This window comes from Panulirus ornatus, chromosome 10, assembly GCF_036320965.1.
Source record: "Panulirus ornatus isolate Po-2019 chromosome 10, ASM3632096v1, whole genome shotgun sequence".
Taxonomy (NCBI): Eukaryota; Metazoa; Arthropoda; class Malacostraca; order Decapoda; family Palinuridae; genus Panulirus; species Panulirus ornatus.
This window is the reverse complement of record NC_092233.1, coordinates 34727826-34745966: the sequence shown is the minus strand read 5'-3', so window position 1 is coordinate 34745966 and position 18141 is coordinate 34727826. Positions and strand designations below refer to the sequence as shown.

At 41.7% G+C, this 18141-nt stretch overlaps 1 protein-coding gene across 4 annotated transcripts in view; it reads left to right on the top strand.

The window, feature by feature from the left end:
- Positions 1–18141, top strand: part of LOC139750898 (uncharacterized) — a 265619-nt gene that overhangs the window by 69734 nt on the left and 177744 nt on the right. For 2 of the 4 annotated variants that reach the window (XM_071665777.1, XM_071665774.1), the window contains exon 4: positions 149–340. The exons of 1 other annotated variant lie outside the window; for it this stretch is intronic. In XM_071665777.1, coding sequence (XP_071521878.1) covers positions 149–340 — 192 coding nt within the window. Of the gene's footprint in view, positions 1–148; positions 341–971; positions 1337–18141 lie in introns of those variants that run through there. One more of the 4 variants, XM_071665775.1, reaches the window with a different exon arrangement.

Sequence of the window (18141 nt, the reverse complement as noted above, 5' to 3'; positions counted from 1 at the left end):
ATTGTTGTTTAAACTATGTTCCTCAAACTTATATCTTTGAAGCTGTCATGAATGTATGTTGCCCCAGATTAGTAATCATTAAGAATAATGTAACTCTCTATTCCCCATGTAGGTGGTCATTATTGCTATTTAAATAAATTTTTCTTAGGTTCAGCACCATTCAATTATCTGGAAGTGACCTGAGTGTATGCGGATGTAAGAACTTGATAGACAGCCTCAGCCAAGCAGGAGTTAAGATACAACACATACTGCAAGTTTGCACAGACGCTTTCTTTTCCTATGAAGACATGAAATTCTTGATGAAGCTCGCAAAAGACAAATTGAAATGTAACTTTAAAAGGTGAGTTCTATAATGTGCCCTAACTCATAATGGTAAATACAATTTTCTAGGAGATTTCTTTTCATAAGTCTGCCAGTGACAAGTTGACTGGAATATAATAGAGGAAAAAATGGTAATGTTTTAGAGGAACAATGATATTTGTAGCACATGTGCATGAAGGTGGTCATTGAATTTTTAGGGTGAGGAGTGTTTGTTGGAGTGTCGTAAATTGTATGATGTGTAATGCCAGTGGTTGTCACCTGTCTTGTTTGCTTTGTTTTCTTTACATCATATGTGCCAACCATGCAAGTCACTTGCCTATATACAATGTCTGCAGAATAATTCAACACTCGCTGTTATAACCCACTTACTGCTGATATGGGATGTTCTGCCTCTAGGAATTGGCTAAGAATATCACATATGTGGGATATGATTTTCAAAAAATCTGCATATAGCAGTAGGGGTGTTAATTAGTCAGAATTCACTTACTGGAATCTCAGTGGATATTTCCACACACTAGTCCATGCATTTTCTGCTTGTGCAGCCATTAGCCATCACAATGTCAAAGTATGTGGTATAACAGTTCACCTTGCATGGACCACTCAAGAAAACCTAAATTATTACATAGACTTATTAGATATGTTTGTCTCAGACAGTTTAAAGAAGGGTGATAGTGAATCAAGTGAGCATAGTTTTCACAAAGATGTGGAAGAATGAAGGCAGGAGGAAGAAGAGCATGACACTGACAGCAATATGAGGGTGAAGATGATTCCAGTCCCATTGTGATGAAGGGAGGTGCATCAGCCATCTGCCTTAGGGGCATGGATGGATATTGCCAACTTCACACCAAAATAATTTGTTTTTTATAGAAGTAATTCAGGTATAATAGATGCATGTTCTGTCACTGAGAATTCTGAGGAGCTGGACCATTTCTTTGAGTACAAGGACTTCTCGTTGTATGCATGCTTGATTTACTCCATTTTTCTAATAAATGCACATTCCATTTACACCCTTTTTTAATTTACATAGGCATATGTTTTGAATAACTTGATCATCATTGGCTTAGCATTGTGGTTGTATGGCACTGCCACATCCATGCAAGAAGCACTTTTACATGTGACATGGATGCAGTCTATAGCCATGAAGTGCTGCAGTATTCTGTGCTGCAGTATACTCTATACTGCACACATTTTGACCCAAACTTTATGCCACCAAGCATGTTTTATGTTTTCCTGGTACCAGTGGTGATAAGAAGAGTAAGAACATCATCACTGGGGCAAAGATGGATGTGCTTAGATATTTTGAGGGAGGTGAATGAGCAGCTGATATTGAGCTTGCCTTTACATTTGTGAATCTACTTAATGAACTATTTGTGAAAGTGCACAAGAGATCATGGAAAGTGCCAACAGTGGTACATAATTGATTAGTGTATCTTAGGACTCATAATCCCAAAGTGTAATTATGGACAGAACACTCATGAAAATGATCCCAGTAGCATGTTTGTGATTCAAGGAAAGGCCCGCAGTACTCATGATGCCTTGTAGCAAAGACATTTCATGCACATTCTTGGTTGGTTCATGAATTTTAGGAAAAACTACAATGACGTCTAGATGACTGGTGGGGCTGTCTCTTCTGATTTGCTGCCATAAATTTCCTGGAAATCCTCAAAACCATTAGCAAGAAAGGCATTAATTCTCTTTAGCAGATTTTTAAGGTGGACAAGACCAGATTAGTTTGGAAAAGAATGCCTTCCTAAACATACATTTCCTGTGAAGAGAAGACTACACGAGAATTCAAAGTTGCCAAGGATTGCCTCACACTTCTTGTGGGGAGCAATGGTGAGGGAGACTGCAAGCTAAAATCATTAATGGTCTACCATTCCAAAAATCCCAAGGCTCTTAAGGGATACATGAAGCAATTTTTGCCAATCTTTCATTATTATAATCTGAAGGGATATATACAAGGCAAAGTTTCCTGTGATTATTTTGCTGCAAAGCTCCCTGTAGAGCTGAATGAGTACTGTGTAAAGGAGAGTATAAGTTTTAAAATTCTAATTCTAGATGACTGACCATCCACCTTCAATACAGGACCTTAGTGAGAACATCAGAATAGTTTTTCTTCTACCCAACACAACATCTCTTTAATGCAGCTAATACTTTCAAGATGTACTATTTACACAAAACATTGGCTTTATGAAGGCCACAGAGATTCTTGAAATCCCCTAATCTTCAGGGTTGGGAGAACATTATTTTCTAGATGTTATAGGGTTAAATGGAAGAGCATCTTTCATCTTAACATACATTGGTATCCTGGATGCATTGCCATCTTTTAAATAAAAGGCTGAGAAAAAGCTTTCTTGATACATTCTTTTTTCTATTTTATAGTGTAGATGCTATTTTACCACCATTATGGCAATAAAATCCTGCGGTGCTAAGCCTATGCCCAGGTTCATTCTGTATCTTGAACAGGCTCACTTATGGTGGGAGTTCTTCCTGGATGTTTAGGCATAGTGATGACATTAAATGAGCAGATGTGTAGAAATATTCGAAGTGAAAACAATTTGTCCTTACTTTTTGATGCTAGTGGAGACCTGTCACAGTGGGAAGCATAGCATCTTCAACATTGCCACCCCCGTAGCATTGAGCCAGCTGGTCTCTCATTACATCATGATTCCACCTGCTGCTAAATCCACTCCCAAATATCTAAGACACTTCACTTGCTCTAGTTTTTCTCCATTTAAACTTACCTCCCAGTTTACTTGTCCTTCAACCCTACTGAATCTAATAACATTGCTCTTATTCACATTTACTCTCAGCTTTCTTCTTTCACACGCTTTACCAAACTCAGTCACCAAATTCTGCAGTCTCCCTCTCGAATCAGCCACCAGCACTGTATCATAAGCGAACAACTGACTCACTTCATAAGCCTTTTCATCCACAACAGACTGCATACTTGCCCCTTTCTCCAAAACTCTTGCATTCACCTCCCTAACAACCCCATCCATAAACAAATTGAACAACCATAGAGACATCAGGCACCCCTGCTACAAACAGACATTCACTGGGAACCAATCACTTTCCTCTCTTCCTACTCATACTCTTCTCTTCCTACTTGTACACATGCCTTCCGTCCTTGATAAAAAGTTTTCACTGCTTCTAGCAGCTTACCTTCCATGCCATATACTCTTAATACCCTCCACAGAGCATCTCTATCAACTCTATCATATTCCTTCTTCAGATCCATAAATGCTACATACAAGTCCATCTATTTTTCTAAGTATTTCTCACATACATTTTTCAAAACAAACACCTGATCCACACATCCTCTACCACTTCTGAAACCACATTGCTCTTCCCCAGTCTGATGCTCTGTACGTACCTTTACCCTCTCAATCGATACCCTCCCATATAATTTCCTGGGAATACTTAACAAGCTTATACCTCTGTAATGTGAACATTAACTTAATCCCCTTTGCCTTTGTACAATGGTACTATGCATGCATTCAGCCAATCCTCAGGCACTTCACCATGAATCATACATTCTTTGAATACCCTTACCAGCCAGTCAACAACACAGTCACCACTTTTTTGATAAATTCCACTGCAATACCATCAAAACCTGCTGCCTTGCTGGCTTTCACCTTCTGCAAAGCTTTCATTACCTCTTCTCCCCAACCCTCTCATTTCCCACACCACCTCGACCAAATCGCCCTATATCTGCCACTCTATCATCAAACACATTCAACACACCTTCGAAATACTCACTCCATCTCCTTCTCACTTCACCACTACATGTTATTACCTCCCCATCAGCCCCCTTTACCAATGTTCCCATTTGTTCTCTTCTCTTACACACTTTATTACCTCCTTCCAAAAATCTTCTCCCTAAAATTTAATGATACTCTCTCACCCAACTCTCATTTGCCCTCTTTTTCACTCTTGCACCTTTCTCTTGACCTCCTGCCTCTTTCTTTTATACATCTCCCAGTCATTCACACTACTCTGCAAAAATTGTCCGAACGCCTCTCTCTTCTCTTTCACTAACAATCCTAATTCTTCATCCCACCACTCACTACCCTTTCTAATCTGTCCACCTCCCACCTATCTCTTGCCACAGGCATCTTTAGCGCAAACCATCACTGCTTCCATAAATACATCCCATTCCTGCTCCTCTCCCCTTATGTCATTTGCTCTCACCTTTTTCCATTCTGCACTCACACTTACTCAAGCTCACTTACTGTCACCACTCTCTTCACCCCAACATTTTCTCATCTTTTCTGAAAACCTCTACAAATCTTCACCTTTGCCTCCATAAGATAATGATCAGACATCCCTCCAGTTGCACCTCTCAGCACATTAACATCCAAAAGGCTTTCTTTCAAAAATTAACATCCAAAAGTCTTTCTTTCACATGCCTATCACTTAACACTTAATCCAATAACACTCTCTGGCCATCTCTCCTTATCATATGTATACTCATGTATATCTCTCTTTTTAAACCAGGTATTCCCAATCACCAGTCCTATTTCAGCACACAAATCTACAAGCTCTTCACCATTTCCATTTACAACATTGAACACTCCATGTACACCAATTATGCCCTCAACTGCCACATTACTCACCTTTGCATTCAAATCACCCATCACTATAACCCGGTCTCGTGCATCCAAGCTGGTAACACACTCACTCAGCTGCTTCCAAAATACTTGCCTCTCATAATCTTTGTTCTCATGACCAGGTGTATAGGCACCAATAATCACCCATCTCTCTCAATCCACTTTCAGTTTTTCCCATATCAATCTAGAATTTACTTTCTTACACTCTATCACATACTCCCAGAACTCCTGCTTCAAGAGTAGTGCTACTCCTTCCTTTGCCCTTGTCCTTTCACCAACCCATGACTTTACTCCCAAGACATTCCCAAACCACCCTTCTTAAGCCTTGAGCTTTGTTTCAATCAGAGCCAAAACATCTGGGTTCCTTTCCTCAAACATACTGCCTATCTCTCCTTTTTTCTTATCTTACATCCACACACATTTAGACACCCTACTCTGAGCCTTTGAGTAGGATGAACACTATCCACATGACTCCTTCTCTTTCCCCTTTTAGAAAGTTAGAATATAAGGAGGGGAGGGTTTCTAGTCACCTCCTACGACATGCAGGGAATGCATGGGAAGTATTCTTTCTCCCCTATCCCCAGGGATATATATATATATATATATATATAGGTGCAAGAGGTGAAAAAAAGGGCAAATGAGAGTTGGGGTGAGAGAGTATCATTAAATTTTAGGGAGAATAAAAAGATGTTCTGGAAGGAGGTAAATAAAGTGCGTAAGACAAGGGAGCAAATGGGAACTTCAGTGAAGGGTGCAAATGGGGAGGTGATAACAAGTAGTGGTGATGTGAGAAGGAGATGGAGTGAGTATTTTGAAGGTTTGTTGAATGTGTTTGATGATAGAGTGGCAGATATAGGGTGTTTTGGTTGAGGTGGTGTGCAAAGTGAGAGGGTTAGGGAAAATGATTTGGTAAACAGAGAAGAGGTAGTGGAAGCTTTGCGGAAGATGAAAGCCGGCAAGGCAGCAGGTTTGGATGGTATTGCAGTGGAATTTATTAAAAAAGGGGGTGACTGTATTGTTGACTGGTTGGTAAGGTTATTTAATGTATGTATGACTCATGGTGAGGTGCCTGAGGATTGGCGGAATGCTTGCATAGTGCTATTGTACAAAGGCAAAGGGGATAAGAGTGAGTGCTCAAATTACAGAGGTATAAGTTTGTTGAGTATTCCTGGTAAATTATATGGGAGGATATTGATTGAGAGGGTGAAGGCATGTACAGAGCATCAGATTGGGGAAGAGCAGTGTGGTTTCAGAAGTGGTAGAGGATGTGTGGATCATGTGTTTGCTTTGAAGAATGTATGTGAGAAATACTTAGAAAAGCAAATGGATTTGTATGTAGCATTTATGGATCTGGAGAAGGCATATGATAGAGTTGATAGAGATGCTCTGTGGAAGGTATTAAGAATATATGGTGTGGGAGGCAAGTTGTTAGAAGCAGTGAAAAGTTTTTATCGAGGATGTAAGGCATGTGTACGTGTAGGAAGAGAAGAAAGTGATTGGTTCTCAGTGAATGTAGGTTTGCGGCAGGGGTGTGTGATGTCTCCATGGTTGTTTAATTTGTTTATGGATGGGGTTGTTAGGGAGGTGAATGCAAGAGTTTTGGAAAGAGGGGCAAGTATGAAGTCTGTTGGGGATGAGAGAGCTTGGGAAGTGAGTCAGTTGTTGTTCGCTGATGATACAGCGCTGGTGGCTGATTCATGTGAGAAACTGCAGAAGCTGGTGACTGAGTTTGGTAAAGTGTGTGGAAGAAGAAAGTTAAGAGTAAATGTGAATAAGAGCAAGGTTATTAGGTACAGTAGGGTTGAGGGTCAAGTCAATTGGGAGGTGAGTTTGAATGGAGAAAAACTGGAGGAAGTGAAGTGTTTTAGATATCTGGGAGTGGATCTGGCAGCGGATGGAACCATGGAAGCGGAAGTGGATCATAAGGTGGGGGAGGGGGCGAAAATTCTGGGAGCCTTGAAGAATGTGTGGAAGTCGAGAACATTATCTCGGAAAGCAAAAATGGGTATGTTTGAAGGAATAGTGGTTCCAACAATGTTGTATGGTTGCGAGGCGTGGGCTATGGATAGAATTGTGCGCAGGAGGATGGATGTGCTGGAAATGAGATGCTTGAAGACAATGTGTGGTGTGAGGTGGTTTGATCGAGTAAGTAACGTAAGGGTAAAAGAGATGTGTGGAAATAAAAAGAGCGTGGTTGAGAGAGCAGAAGAGGGTGTTTTGAAATGGTTTGGTCACATGGAGAGAATGAGTGAGGAAAGATTGACCAAGAGGATATATGTGTCGGAGGTGGAGGGAACGAGGAGAAGAGGGAGACCAAATTGGAGGTGGAAAGATGGAGTGAAAAAGATTTTGTGTGATCGGGACCTGAACATGCAGGAGGGTGAAAGGAGGGCAAGGAATAGAGTGAATTGGAGCGATGTGGTGTACTGTGGTTGACGTGCTGTCAGTGGATTGAATCAAGGCATGTGAAGCGTCTGGGGTAAACCATGGAAAGCTGTGTAGGTATGTATATTTGCGTGTGTGGACGTATGTATATACATGTGTATGGGGGGGGTTGGGCCATTTCTTTCGTCTGTTTCCTTGCGCTACCTCGCAAACGCGGGAGACAGCGACAAAGCAAAAAATATATATATATATATATATATATATATATATATATATATATATATATATATATATATATATATATATATATATATATATTTTTTTTTTTTATTATACTTTGTCGCTGTCTCCCGCGTTTGCGAGGTAGCGCAAGGAAACATATATATATATTTTTTTTTTATTATACTTTGTCGCTGTCTCCCGCGTTTGCGAGGTAGCGCAAGGAAACAGACGAAAGAAATGGCCCAACCCCCCCCATACACATGTATATACATACGTCCACACACGCAAATATACATACCTACACAGCTTTCCATGGTTTACCCCAGACGCTTCACATGCCTTGATTCAATCCACTGACAGCACGTCAACCCCGGTATACCACATCGCTCCAATTCACTCTATTCCTTGCCCTCCTTTCACCCTCCTGCATGTTCAGGCCCCGATCACACAAAATCTTTTTCACTCCATCTTTCCACCTCCAATTTGGTCTCCCTCTTCTCCTCGTTCCCTCCACCTCCGACACATATATCCTCTTGGTCAATCTTTCCTCACTCATTCTCTCCATGTGCCCAAACCACTTCAAAACACCCTCTTCTGCTCTCTCAACCACGCTCTTTATATTTCCACACATCTCTCTTACCCTTACGTTACTCACTCGATCAAACCACCTCACACCACACATTGTCCTCAAACATCTCATTTCCAGCACATCCATCCTCCTGCGCACAACTCTATCCATAGCCCACGCCTCGCAACCATACAACATTGTTGGAACCACTATTCCTTCAAACATACCCATTTTTGCTTTCCGAGATAATGTTCTCGACTTCCACACATTCTTCAAGGCCCCCAGAATTTTCGCCCCCTCCCCCACCCTATGATCCACTTCCGCTTCCATGGTTCCATCCGCTGCCAGATCCACTCCCAGATATCTAAAACACTTCACTTCCTCCAGTTTTTCTCCATTCAAACTCACCTCCCAATTGACTTGACCCTCAACCCTACTGTACCTAATAACCTTGCTCTTATTCACATTTACTCTTAACTTTCTTCTTCCACACACTTTACCAAACTCAGTCACCAGCTTCTGCAGTTTCTCACATGAATCAGCCACCAGCGCTGTATCATCAGCGAACAACAACTGACTCACTTCCCAAGCTCTCTCATCCCCAACAGACTTCATACTTGCCCCTCTTTCCAAAACTCTTGCATTTACCTCCCTAACAACCCCATCCATAAACAAATTAAACAACCATGGAGACATCACACACCCCTGCCGCAAACCTACATTCACTGAGAACCAATCACTTTCCTCTCTTCCTACACGTACACATGCCTTACATCCTCGATAAAAACTTTTCACTGCTTCTAACAACTTTCCTCCCACACCATATATTCTTAATACCTTCCACAGAGCATCTCTATCAACTCTATCATATGCCTTCTCCAGATCCATAAATGCTACATACAAATCCATTTGCTTTTCTAAGTATTTCTCACATACATTCTTCAAAGCAAACACCTGATCCACACATCCTCTACCACTTCTGAAACCACACTGCTCTTCCCCAATCTGATGCTCTGTACATGCCTTCACCCTCTCAATCAATACCCTCCCATATAATTTACCAGGAATACTCAACAAACTTATACCTCTGTAATTTGAGCACTCACTCTTATCCCCTTTGCCTTTGTACAATGGCACTATGCACGCACTCCGCCAATCCTCAGGCACCTCACCATGAGTCATACATACATTAAATAACCTTACCAACCAGTCAACAATACAGTCACCCCCTTTTTTAATAAATTCCACTGCAATACCATCCAAACCTGCTGCCTTGCCGGCTTTCATCTTCCGCAAAGCTTTTACTACCTCTTCTCTGTTTACCAAATCATTTTCCCTAACCCTCGCACTTTGCACACCACCTCGACCAAAACACCCTATATCTGCCACTCTATCATCAAACACATTCAACACACCTTCAAAATACTCACTCCATCTCCTTCTCACATCACCACTACTTGTTATCACCTCCCCATTTGCGCCCTTCACTGAAGTTCCCATTTGCTCCCTTGTCTTACGCACTTTATTTACCTCCTTCCAGAACATCTTTATATTCTCCCTAAAATTTAATGATACTCTCTCACCCCAACTCTCATTTGCCCTTTTTTTCACCTCTTGCACCTTTCTCTTGACCTCCTGTCTCTTTTATACGTCTCCCACTCAATTTCATTTTTTCCCTGCAAAAATCGTCCAAATGCCTCTCTCTTCTCTTTCAGTAATACTCTTACTTCTTCATCCCACCACTCACTACCCTTTCTAATCAACCCACCTCCCACTCTTCTCATGCCACAAGCATCTTTTGCACAATCCATCACTGATTCCCTAAATACATCCCATTCCTCCCCCACTCCCCTTACTTCCATTGTTCTCACCTTTTTCCATTCTGTACTCAGTCTCTCCTGGTACTTCCTCACACAAGTCTCCTTCCCAAGCTCACTTACTCTCACCACCCTCTTCACCCCAACATTCACTCTTCTTTTCTGGAAACCCATACAAATCTTCACCTTAGCCTCCACAAGATAATGATCAGACATCCCTCCAGTTGCACCTCTCAGCACATTAACATCCAAAACTCTCTCTTTCGCGCACGTGTCAGTTAACACGTAATCCAATAACGCTCTCTGGCCATCTCTCCTACTTAGAGGTATTCCCAATCATCAGTCCTTTTTCCGCACATAAATCTACAAGCTCTTCACCATTTCCATTTACAACACTGAACACCCCATGTATACCAATTATTCCCTCAACTGCCACATTACTCACCTTTGCATTCAAATCACCCAACACTATAACCCGGTCTCGTGCATCAAAACCACTAACACACTCATTCAGCTGCTCCCAAAACACTTGCCTCTCATGATTTTTCTTCTCATGCCCAGGTGCATATGCACCAATAATCACCCATCTCTCTCCATCAACTTTCAGTTTTACCCATATTAACCGAGAATTTACTTTCTTACATTCTATCACATACTTCCACAACTCCTGTTTCAGGAGTACTGCTACTCCTTCCCTTGCTCTTGTCCTCTCACTAACCCCTGACTTTACTCCCAAGACATTCTCAAACCACTCTTCCCCTTTACCCTTGAGCTTCGTTTCACTCAGAGGCAAAACATCCAGGTTCCTTTCCTGAAACATACTACCTATCTCTCCTTTTTTCACATCTTGGTTACATCCACACACATTTAGGCACCCCAATCTGAGCCTTCGAGGAGGGTGAGCACTCCCCGCGTGACTCCTTCTGTTTCCCATTTTAGAAAGTTAAAAAAATATATATATATATTATCCCAGGGGATAGGGGATTAAGAATACTTCCAACGTGTTCCCTGTCTGTCGTAGAAGGCGACTAAAAGGGGCGGGAGCGTGGGGCTGGAAATCCTCCCCTCTCGTTTTTTTTTTCTTTTTAATTTTCCAAAAGAAGGAACAGAGGGGGCCAGATGAGGATATTCCAAAAAAGGCCCAGTCCTCTGTTCTTAACCCTACCTCGTTAACGCGGGAAATGGCGAATATATATATATATATATATATATATATATATATATATATATATATTTTTTTTTTTTTTTTTTTTTTTGCTTTATCACTGTCTCCCGCGTTTGCGAGGTAGCGTAAGGAAACAGACGAAAGAAATGGCCCAACCCACCCCCATACACATGTATATACATACATCCACACACGCAAATATACATACCTACACAACTTTCCATGGTTTACCCCAGACGCTTCACATGCCTTGATTCAATCCACTGACAGCACGTCAACCCCAGTATACCACATCGCTCCAATTCACTCTATTCCTTGCCCTCCTTTCACCCTCCTGCATGTTCAGGCCCCGATCACACAAAATCTTTTTCACTCCATCTTTCCACCTCCAATTTGGTCTCCCTCTTCTCCTCGTTCCCTCCACCTCCGACACATATATTTTCTTGGTCAATCTTTCCTCACTCATTCTCTCCATGTGCCCGAACCATTTCAAAACACCCTCTTCTGCTCTCTCAACCACGCTCTTTTTATTTCCACACATCTCTCTTACCCTTACGTTACTTACTCGATCAAACCACCTCACACCACACATTGTCCTCAAACATCTCATTTCCAGCACATCCATCCTCCTGCGCACAACTCTATCCATAGCCCACGCCTCGCAACCATACAACATTGTTGGAACCATTATTCCTTCAAACATACCCATTTTTGCTTTCCGAGATAATGTTCTCGACTTCCACACATTCTTCAAGGCTCCCAGAATTTTCGCCCCCTCCCCCACCCTATGATCCACTTCCGCTTCCATGGTTCCATCCGCTGCCAGATCCACTCCCAGATATCTAAAACACTTCACTTCCTCCAGTTTTTCTCCATTCAAACTCACCTCCCAATTGACTTGACCCTCAACCCTACTGTACCTAATAACCTTGCTCTTATTCACATTTACTCTTAACTTTCTTCTTTCACACACTTTACCAAACTCAGTCACCAGCTTCTGCAGTTTCTCACATATATATATATATATATATATATATATATATATATATATATATATATATATATATATATATATATATATATATTCTTTCTTTCTTTCAAACTATTTGCCATTTCCCGCGTTAGCGAGGTAGCGTTAAGAACAGAGGACTGGGCCTTTGAGGGAATATCCTCACCTGGCCCCTTCTCTATTCCTTCTTTTGGAAAATTAAAAAAATAATGAGAGGGGAGGATTTCCAGCCCCCTGCTCCCTCCCCTTTTAGTCGCCTTCCACGACATGCAGGGAATACGTGGGAAGTATTCTTTCTCCCTTATCCCCAGGAATAACCTCTCATATTGGCTAGTATATTTAAAATGTTTTGGCTGTAGTGTATGAAACAAATGAGGGAATGCCTCCACAAACATTGGTTGTATATTTTGCCTCAAAGCAAAGATAGCCAATTCAAGAAGAATGTATATGCCCAAGAAGAGTGAACAGAAAAACTGTAAATCCTTCAGTCTTGCAACACGGTATATTAAGACTGTCATCCAAATAAGATCACTGCTCTTATAACTCAGGTTTACTGGATGAACTTAATGAAAAGTTCAAAAATGAGATAACTATAAGTTTAAAGGAGAATACTGCAACTATTGTGTTTTCAAGATAGTTTACATATATGAAGAGGTTCAGGTAGTGAGTTCAGTTGCTTGGGAGTTTAATTTCATGACTTACTGTTATTCTTTGCTGTGGTGGATTGACTTTCCATACTATATATATATATATACATATATATATATATATATATATATATTCATTTATTTATTTATTTATTTATTTTGCTTTGTCGCTGTCTCCCGCGTTAGTGAGGTAGCGCAAGGAAACAGACAAAAGAATGGCCCAACCCACCCACATACACATGTATATACATACACGTCCACACACACAAATATACATACCTATACATCTCAATTTACACATATATATACACACACAGACATATACATATATACACATGTACATAATTCATACTGTCTGGCTTTATTTATTCCCATCCCCACCTCGCCACACATGGAATAACAACCCCCTCCCCCCTCATGTGTGCGAGGTAGTGCTAGGAAAAGACAACAAAGGCCCCATTCGTTCACACTCAGTCTCTAGCTGTCATGTAATAATGCACCGAAACCACAGCTCCCTTTACACATCCAGACCCCACAAAACTTTCCATGGTTTACCCCAGATGCTTCACATGCCCTGGTTCAATCCATTGACAGCACGTCGACCCCGGTATACCACTTTGTTCCAATTCACTCTATTCCTTGCGCTCCTTTCACCTTCCTTCATGTTCAGGCCCCAATCACTCAAAATCTTTTTCACTCCATCTTTCCACCACCAATTTGGTCTCCCTCCAATTTGATCTCTCACTTCTCGTTCCCTCCACCTCTGACACATATATCCTCTTGGTCAATCTTTCCTCACTCATTCTCTCCATGTGACCAAACCATTTCAAAACACCCTCTACTGCTCTTTCAACCACACTCTTTTTATTTCCACACATCTCTCTTACCCTTACATTACTTATTCGATCAAACCACCTCAGAAGACATATTGTCCTCAAACATCTCATTTCCAGCACATCCACCCTCCTGTGCACAACTCTATCCATAGCCCACGCCTCGCAACCATACAACATAGTTGGAACCACTATTCCTTCAAACATACCCATTTTTGCTTTCCGAGATAATGTTCTCGACTTCCACACATTCTTCAAGGCTCCCAGAATTTTCGACCCCTCCCAACCCTATGATTCACTTCCGCTTCCATGGTTCCATCCGCTGCCAGATCCACTCCCAGATATCTAAAACACTTCACCTCCTCCAGTTTTTCTCCATTCAAACTTACCTCCCAATTGACTTGACCCTCAACCCTACTGTACCTAATAACCATGCTCTTATTCACATTTACTCTCAACTTTCTTCTTTCACACACTTTACCAAACTCAGTCACAGATTCTGCAGTTTCTCACACTAATCAGGCACCAGTGCTGTATCATCAGCAAACAACAACTGACTCACTTTCCAAGCTCTCTCATCCTCAACCGACTGCATACTTGCCCCTCTTTCCAAAACTCTTGCATTCATCTCCCTAACAACCCCATCCATAAACAAAATAAACAGCCATGGAGACATCATGCACCCCTGCCGCTAACCAACATTGATTGAGAACCAATCACTTTCTTCTCTTTCTACACATACACATGCCTTTCATCCTTGATTAAAACTTTTCACTGCTTCTAACAACTAACAACTTACCTCCCACACCATATATTCTTCATACCTTCCACAGAGCATCTCTATCAAATCTATCATATGCCTTCTCCAGATCCATAAATGCTACATACAAATCCATTTGCTTTTCTTAGCTTTTCTAAGTATTTATCACATGCATTCTTCAAAGCAAACACCTGATCCACACATCCTCTACCACTTCTGAAACCACACTGCTCTTCCCCAATCTGATGCTCTGTACATGCCTTCACCCTCTCACTCAATACCCTCCCACATAATTTCCCAGGAATACTCAACAAACTTATACTTCTGTAATTTGAGCACTCACTTTTATCCCCTTTGCCTTTGTACAAATTTGCTCTATGCAAGCATTCCGCCAATCCTCATGCACCTCACCATGATTCATACATACATTAAATAATCTTACCAATCAGGCAACAATACAGTCACCCCCTTTTCTAATATATTCCACTGCAATGCCATCCAAACCTGCTGTCTTGCTGGCTTTCATCTTCCGCAAAGTTTTTACTACCTTTTCTCTGTTTACCAAATCATTCTCCCTAATCCTCTCACTTTGGACACCACCTCGACCAAAACATCCTATATCTGCCACTCTATCATCAAACACATTCAACAAACCTTCAAAATACTCACTCCATCTCCTTTTCACATCAGCACTACTTGTTATCACCTCCCCATTTGCCCCCTTCACTGAAATTCCCATATGTTCCCTTATCTTATGTACTTAATTTCCCTCCTCCAAAACATCATTTTATTATCCCTAAAATTTATTGATACTTTCTCACCCCAACTTTCATTTGCCTTGTTTTTCACTTCTTCCACCTTTCTCTTGACCCTGCCTCTTTCTTCTATGCATCTCGCAGTCATTTGCATTATTTCCCTGCAAAAATCGTCCAAATGCCTGTCTCTTCTCTTTCACTATAAATTTTACTTCTTCATCCCACCACTCACTACCCTTTCTAATCTGCCCATCTCCCACGCTTCTCATGCAACAAGCATCTTTTGCGCAAGCCATCAATGCGTCCCTAAAAGCATGCCATTCCTCCCCCACTCCCCTTACCTCCTTTGTTCTCACCTTTTTCCATTTTGTACTCAGTCTCTCCTGGTACTTCCTCACGCAAGTCTTCTTCCCATACTCACTTACTCTCACCACTCTCTTCACCCCAACATTCTCTCTTCTTTTCTGAAAACCTCTACAAATCTTCACTTTTGCCTCCACAAGATAATTATCAGACATCCCTCCAGTTGCACCTCTCAGCACATTAACATCCAAAGGTCTCTCTTTCGCGTGCCTATCAATTAACACGTAATCCAATAACACTCTCTTGACATCTCTCCTACTTACATATGTATACTTATGTATATCTCGCTTTTTAAACCAGGTATTCCCAATCACCAGTTGTTTTTCAGCACATAAATCTACGAGCTCTTCACCATTTCCATTTACAACACTGAACACCCCATGTACACCAATTATTCCTCAACGGCCATGTTACTCACCTTTTTATTCAAATAACCCACCACTATAACCTGGTCTCGTGCATCAAAACTACTCACACACACACACCTAGCTGCTCCCAAAACACTTGCCTCTCATGATCTTTCTTCTCATGCCCAGGTGCATATGCACCAATAGTAACCCATTTCTCTCCATCCACTTTCAGATTTACCCATATCAATCTAGAATTTACTTTCTTACACTCTATCACATACTCCCACCACTCCGGTTTCAGGAGTAATGCTACTCCTTCCCTTGCTCTCGTCCTCTCACTAACCCCTGACTTAACTCCCGAAACATTCCCAAACCACTCTTCCCCTTTACCCTTGAGCTTCGTTTCAGTCAGAGCCAAAACAGCCAGGTTCCTTTTCTGAAACGTACTACCTATCTCTCCTTTTTCTCATCTTGGTTGCATCCACACACATTTAGACACCTCAGTCTGAGCCTTCGAGGAGGATGAGCACTCTCCGCGTGACTCCTTCTTGTTTCCCCTTTTAGAAAGTTAAAATAGGAGGAGGGAGGTTTTTGGCCCCATGCGCCCATCCCCTTTAGTTACCTTCTACAACATGTGAGGAATGCGTAGGAAGTATTCTTTCTCCCCTATCCTCAGAGATGTATATATATATATATATATATATATATATATATATATATATATATATATATATATATTTTTTTATTATACTTTGTCGCTGTCTCCCGCGTTTGCGAGGTAGCGCAAGGAAACAGACGAAAGAAATGGCCCAACCCCCCCCCATACACATGTATATACATACGTCCACACACGCAAATATACATACCTACACAGCTTTCCATGGTTTACCCCAGACGCTTCACATGCCCTGATTCAATCCACTGACAGCACGTCAACCCCGGTATACCACATTGCTCCAATTCACTCTATTCCTTGCCCTCCTTTCACCCTCCTGCATGTTCAGGCCCCGATCACACAAAATCTTTTTCACTCCATCTTTCCACCTCCAATTTGGTCTCCCTCTTCTCCTCGTTCCCTCCACCTCCGACACATATATCCTCTTGGTCAATCTTTCCTCACTCATCCTCTCCATGTGCCCAAACCACTTCAAAACACCCTCTTCTGCTCTCTCAACCACGCTCTTTTTATTTCCACACATCTCTCTTACCCTTACGTTACTCACTCAATCAAACCACCTCACACCACACATTGTCCTCAAACATCTCATTTCCATCACATCCATCCTCCTGCGCACAACTCTATCCATAGCCCACGCCTCGCAACCATACAACATTGTTGGAACCACTATTCCTTCAAACATACCCATTTTTGCTTTCCGAGATAATGTTCTCGACTTCCACACATTCTTCAAGGCCCCCAGAATTTTCGCCCCCTCCCCCACCCTATGATCCACTTCCGCTTCCATGGTTCCATCCGCTGCCAGATCCACTCCCAGATATCTAAAACACTTCACTTCCTCCAGTTTTTCTCCATTCAAACTCACCTCCCAATTGACTTGACCCTCAACCCTACTGTACCTAATAACCTTGCTCTTATTCACATTCACTCTTAACTTTCTTCTTCCACACACTTTACCAAACTCAGTCACCAGCTTCTGCAGTTTCTCACATGAATCAGCCACCAGCGCTGTATCATCAGCGAACAACAACTGACTCACTTCCCAAGCTCTCTCATCCCCAACAGACTTCATACTTGCCCCTCTTTCCAAAACTCTTGCATTTACCTCCCCAACAACCCCATCCATAAACAAATTAAACAACCATGGAGACATCACACACCCCTGCCGCAAACCTACATTCACTGAGAACCAATCACTTTCCTCTCTTCCTACACGTACACATGCCTTACATCCTCGATAAAAACTTTTCACTGCTTCTAACAACTTTCCTCCCACACCATATATTCTTAATACCTTCCACAGAGCATCTCTATCAACTCTATCATATGCCTTCTCCAGATCCATAAATGCTACATACAAATCCATTTGCTCCTCCAAGTATTTCTCACATACATTCTTCAAAGCAAACACCTGATCCACACATCCTCTACCATATATTTTCCCTGGGGATAGGGGAGAAAGAATACTTCCCACGTATTCCTTGCGTGTCGAGAAGGCGACTAAAAGGGAAGGGAGCAGGGGGCTGGAAATCCTCCCCTCTCTTTTTTTTTTTTTTTTTTTTCCAAAAGAAGGAACAGAGAAGAGGGCCAGGTGAAGATATTCCCTCAAAGGCCCAGTCCTCTGTTCTTAACGCTACCTCGCTATCGCAGGAAA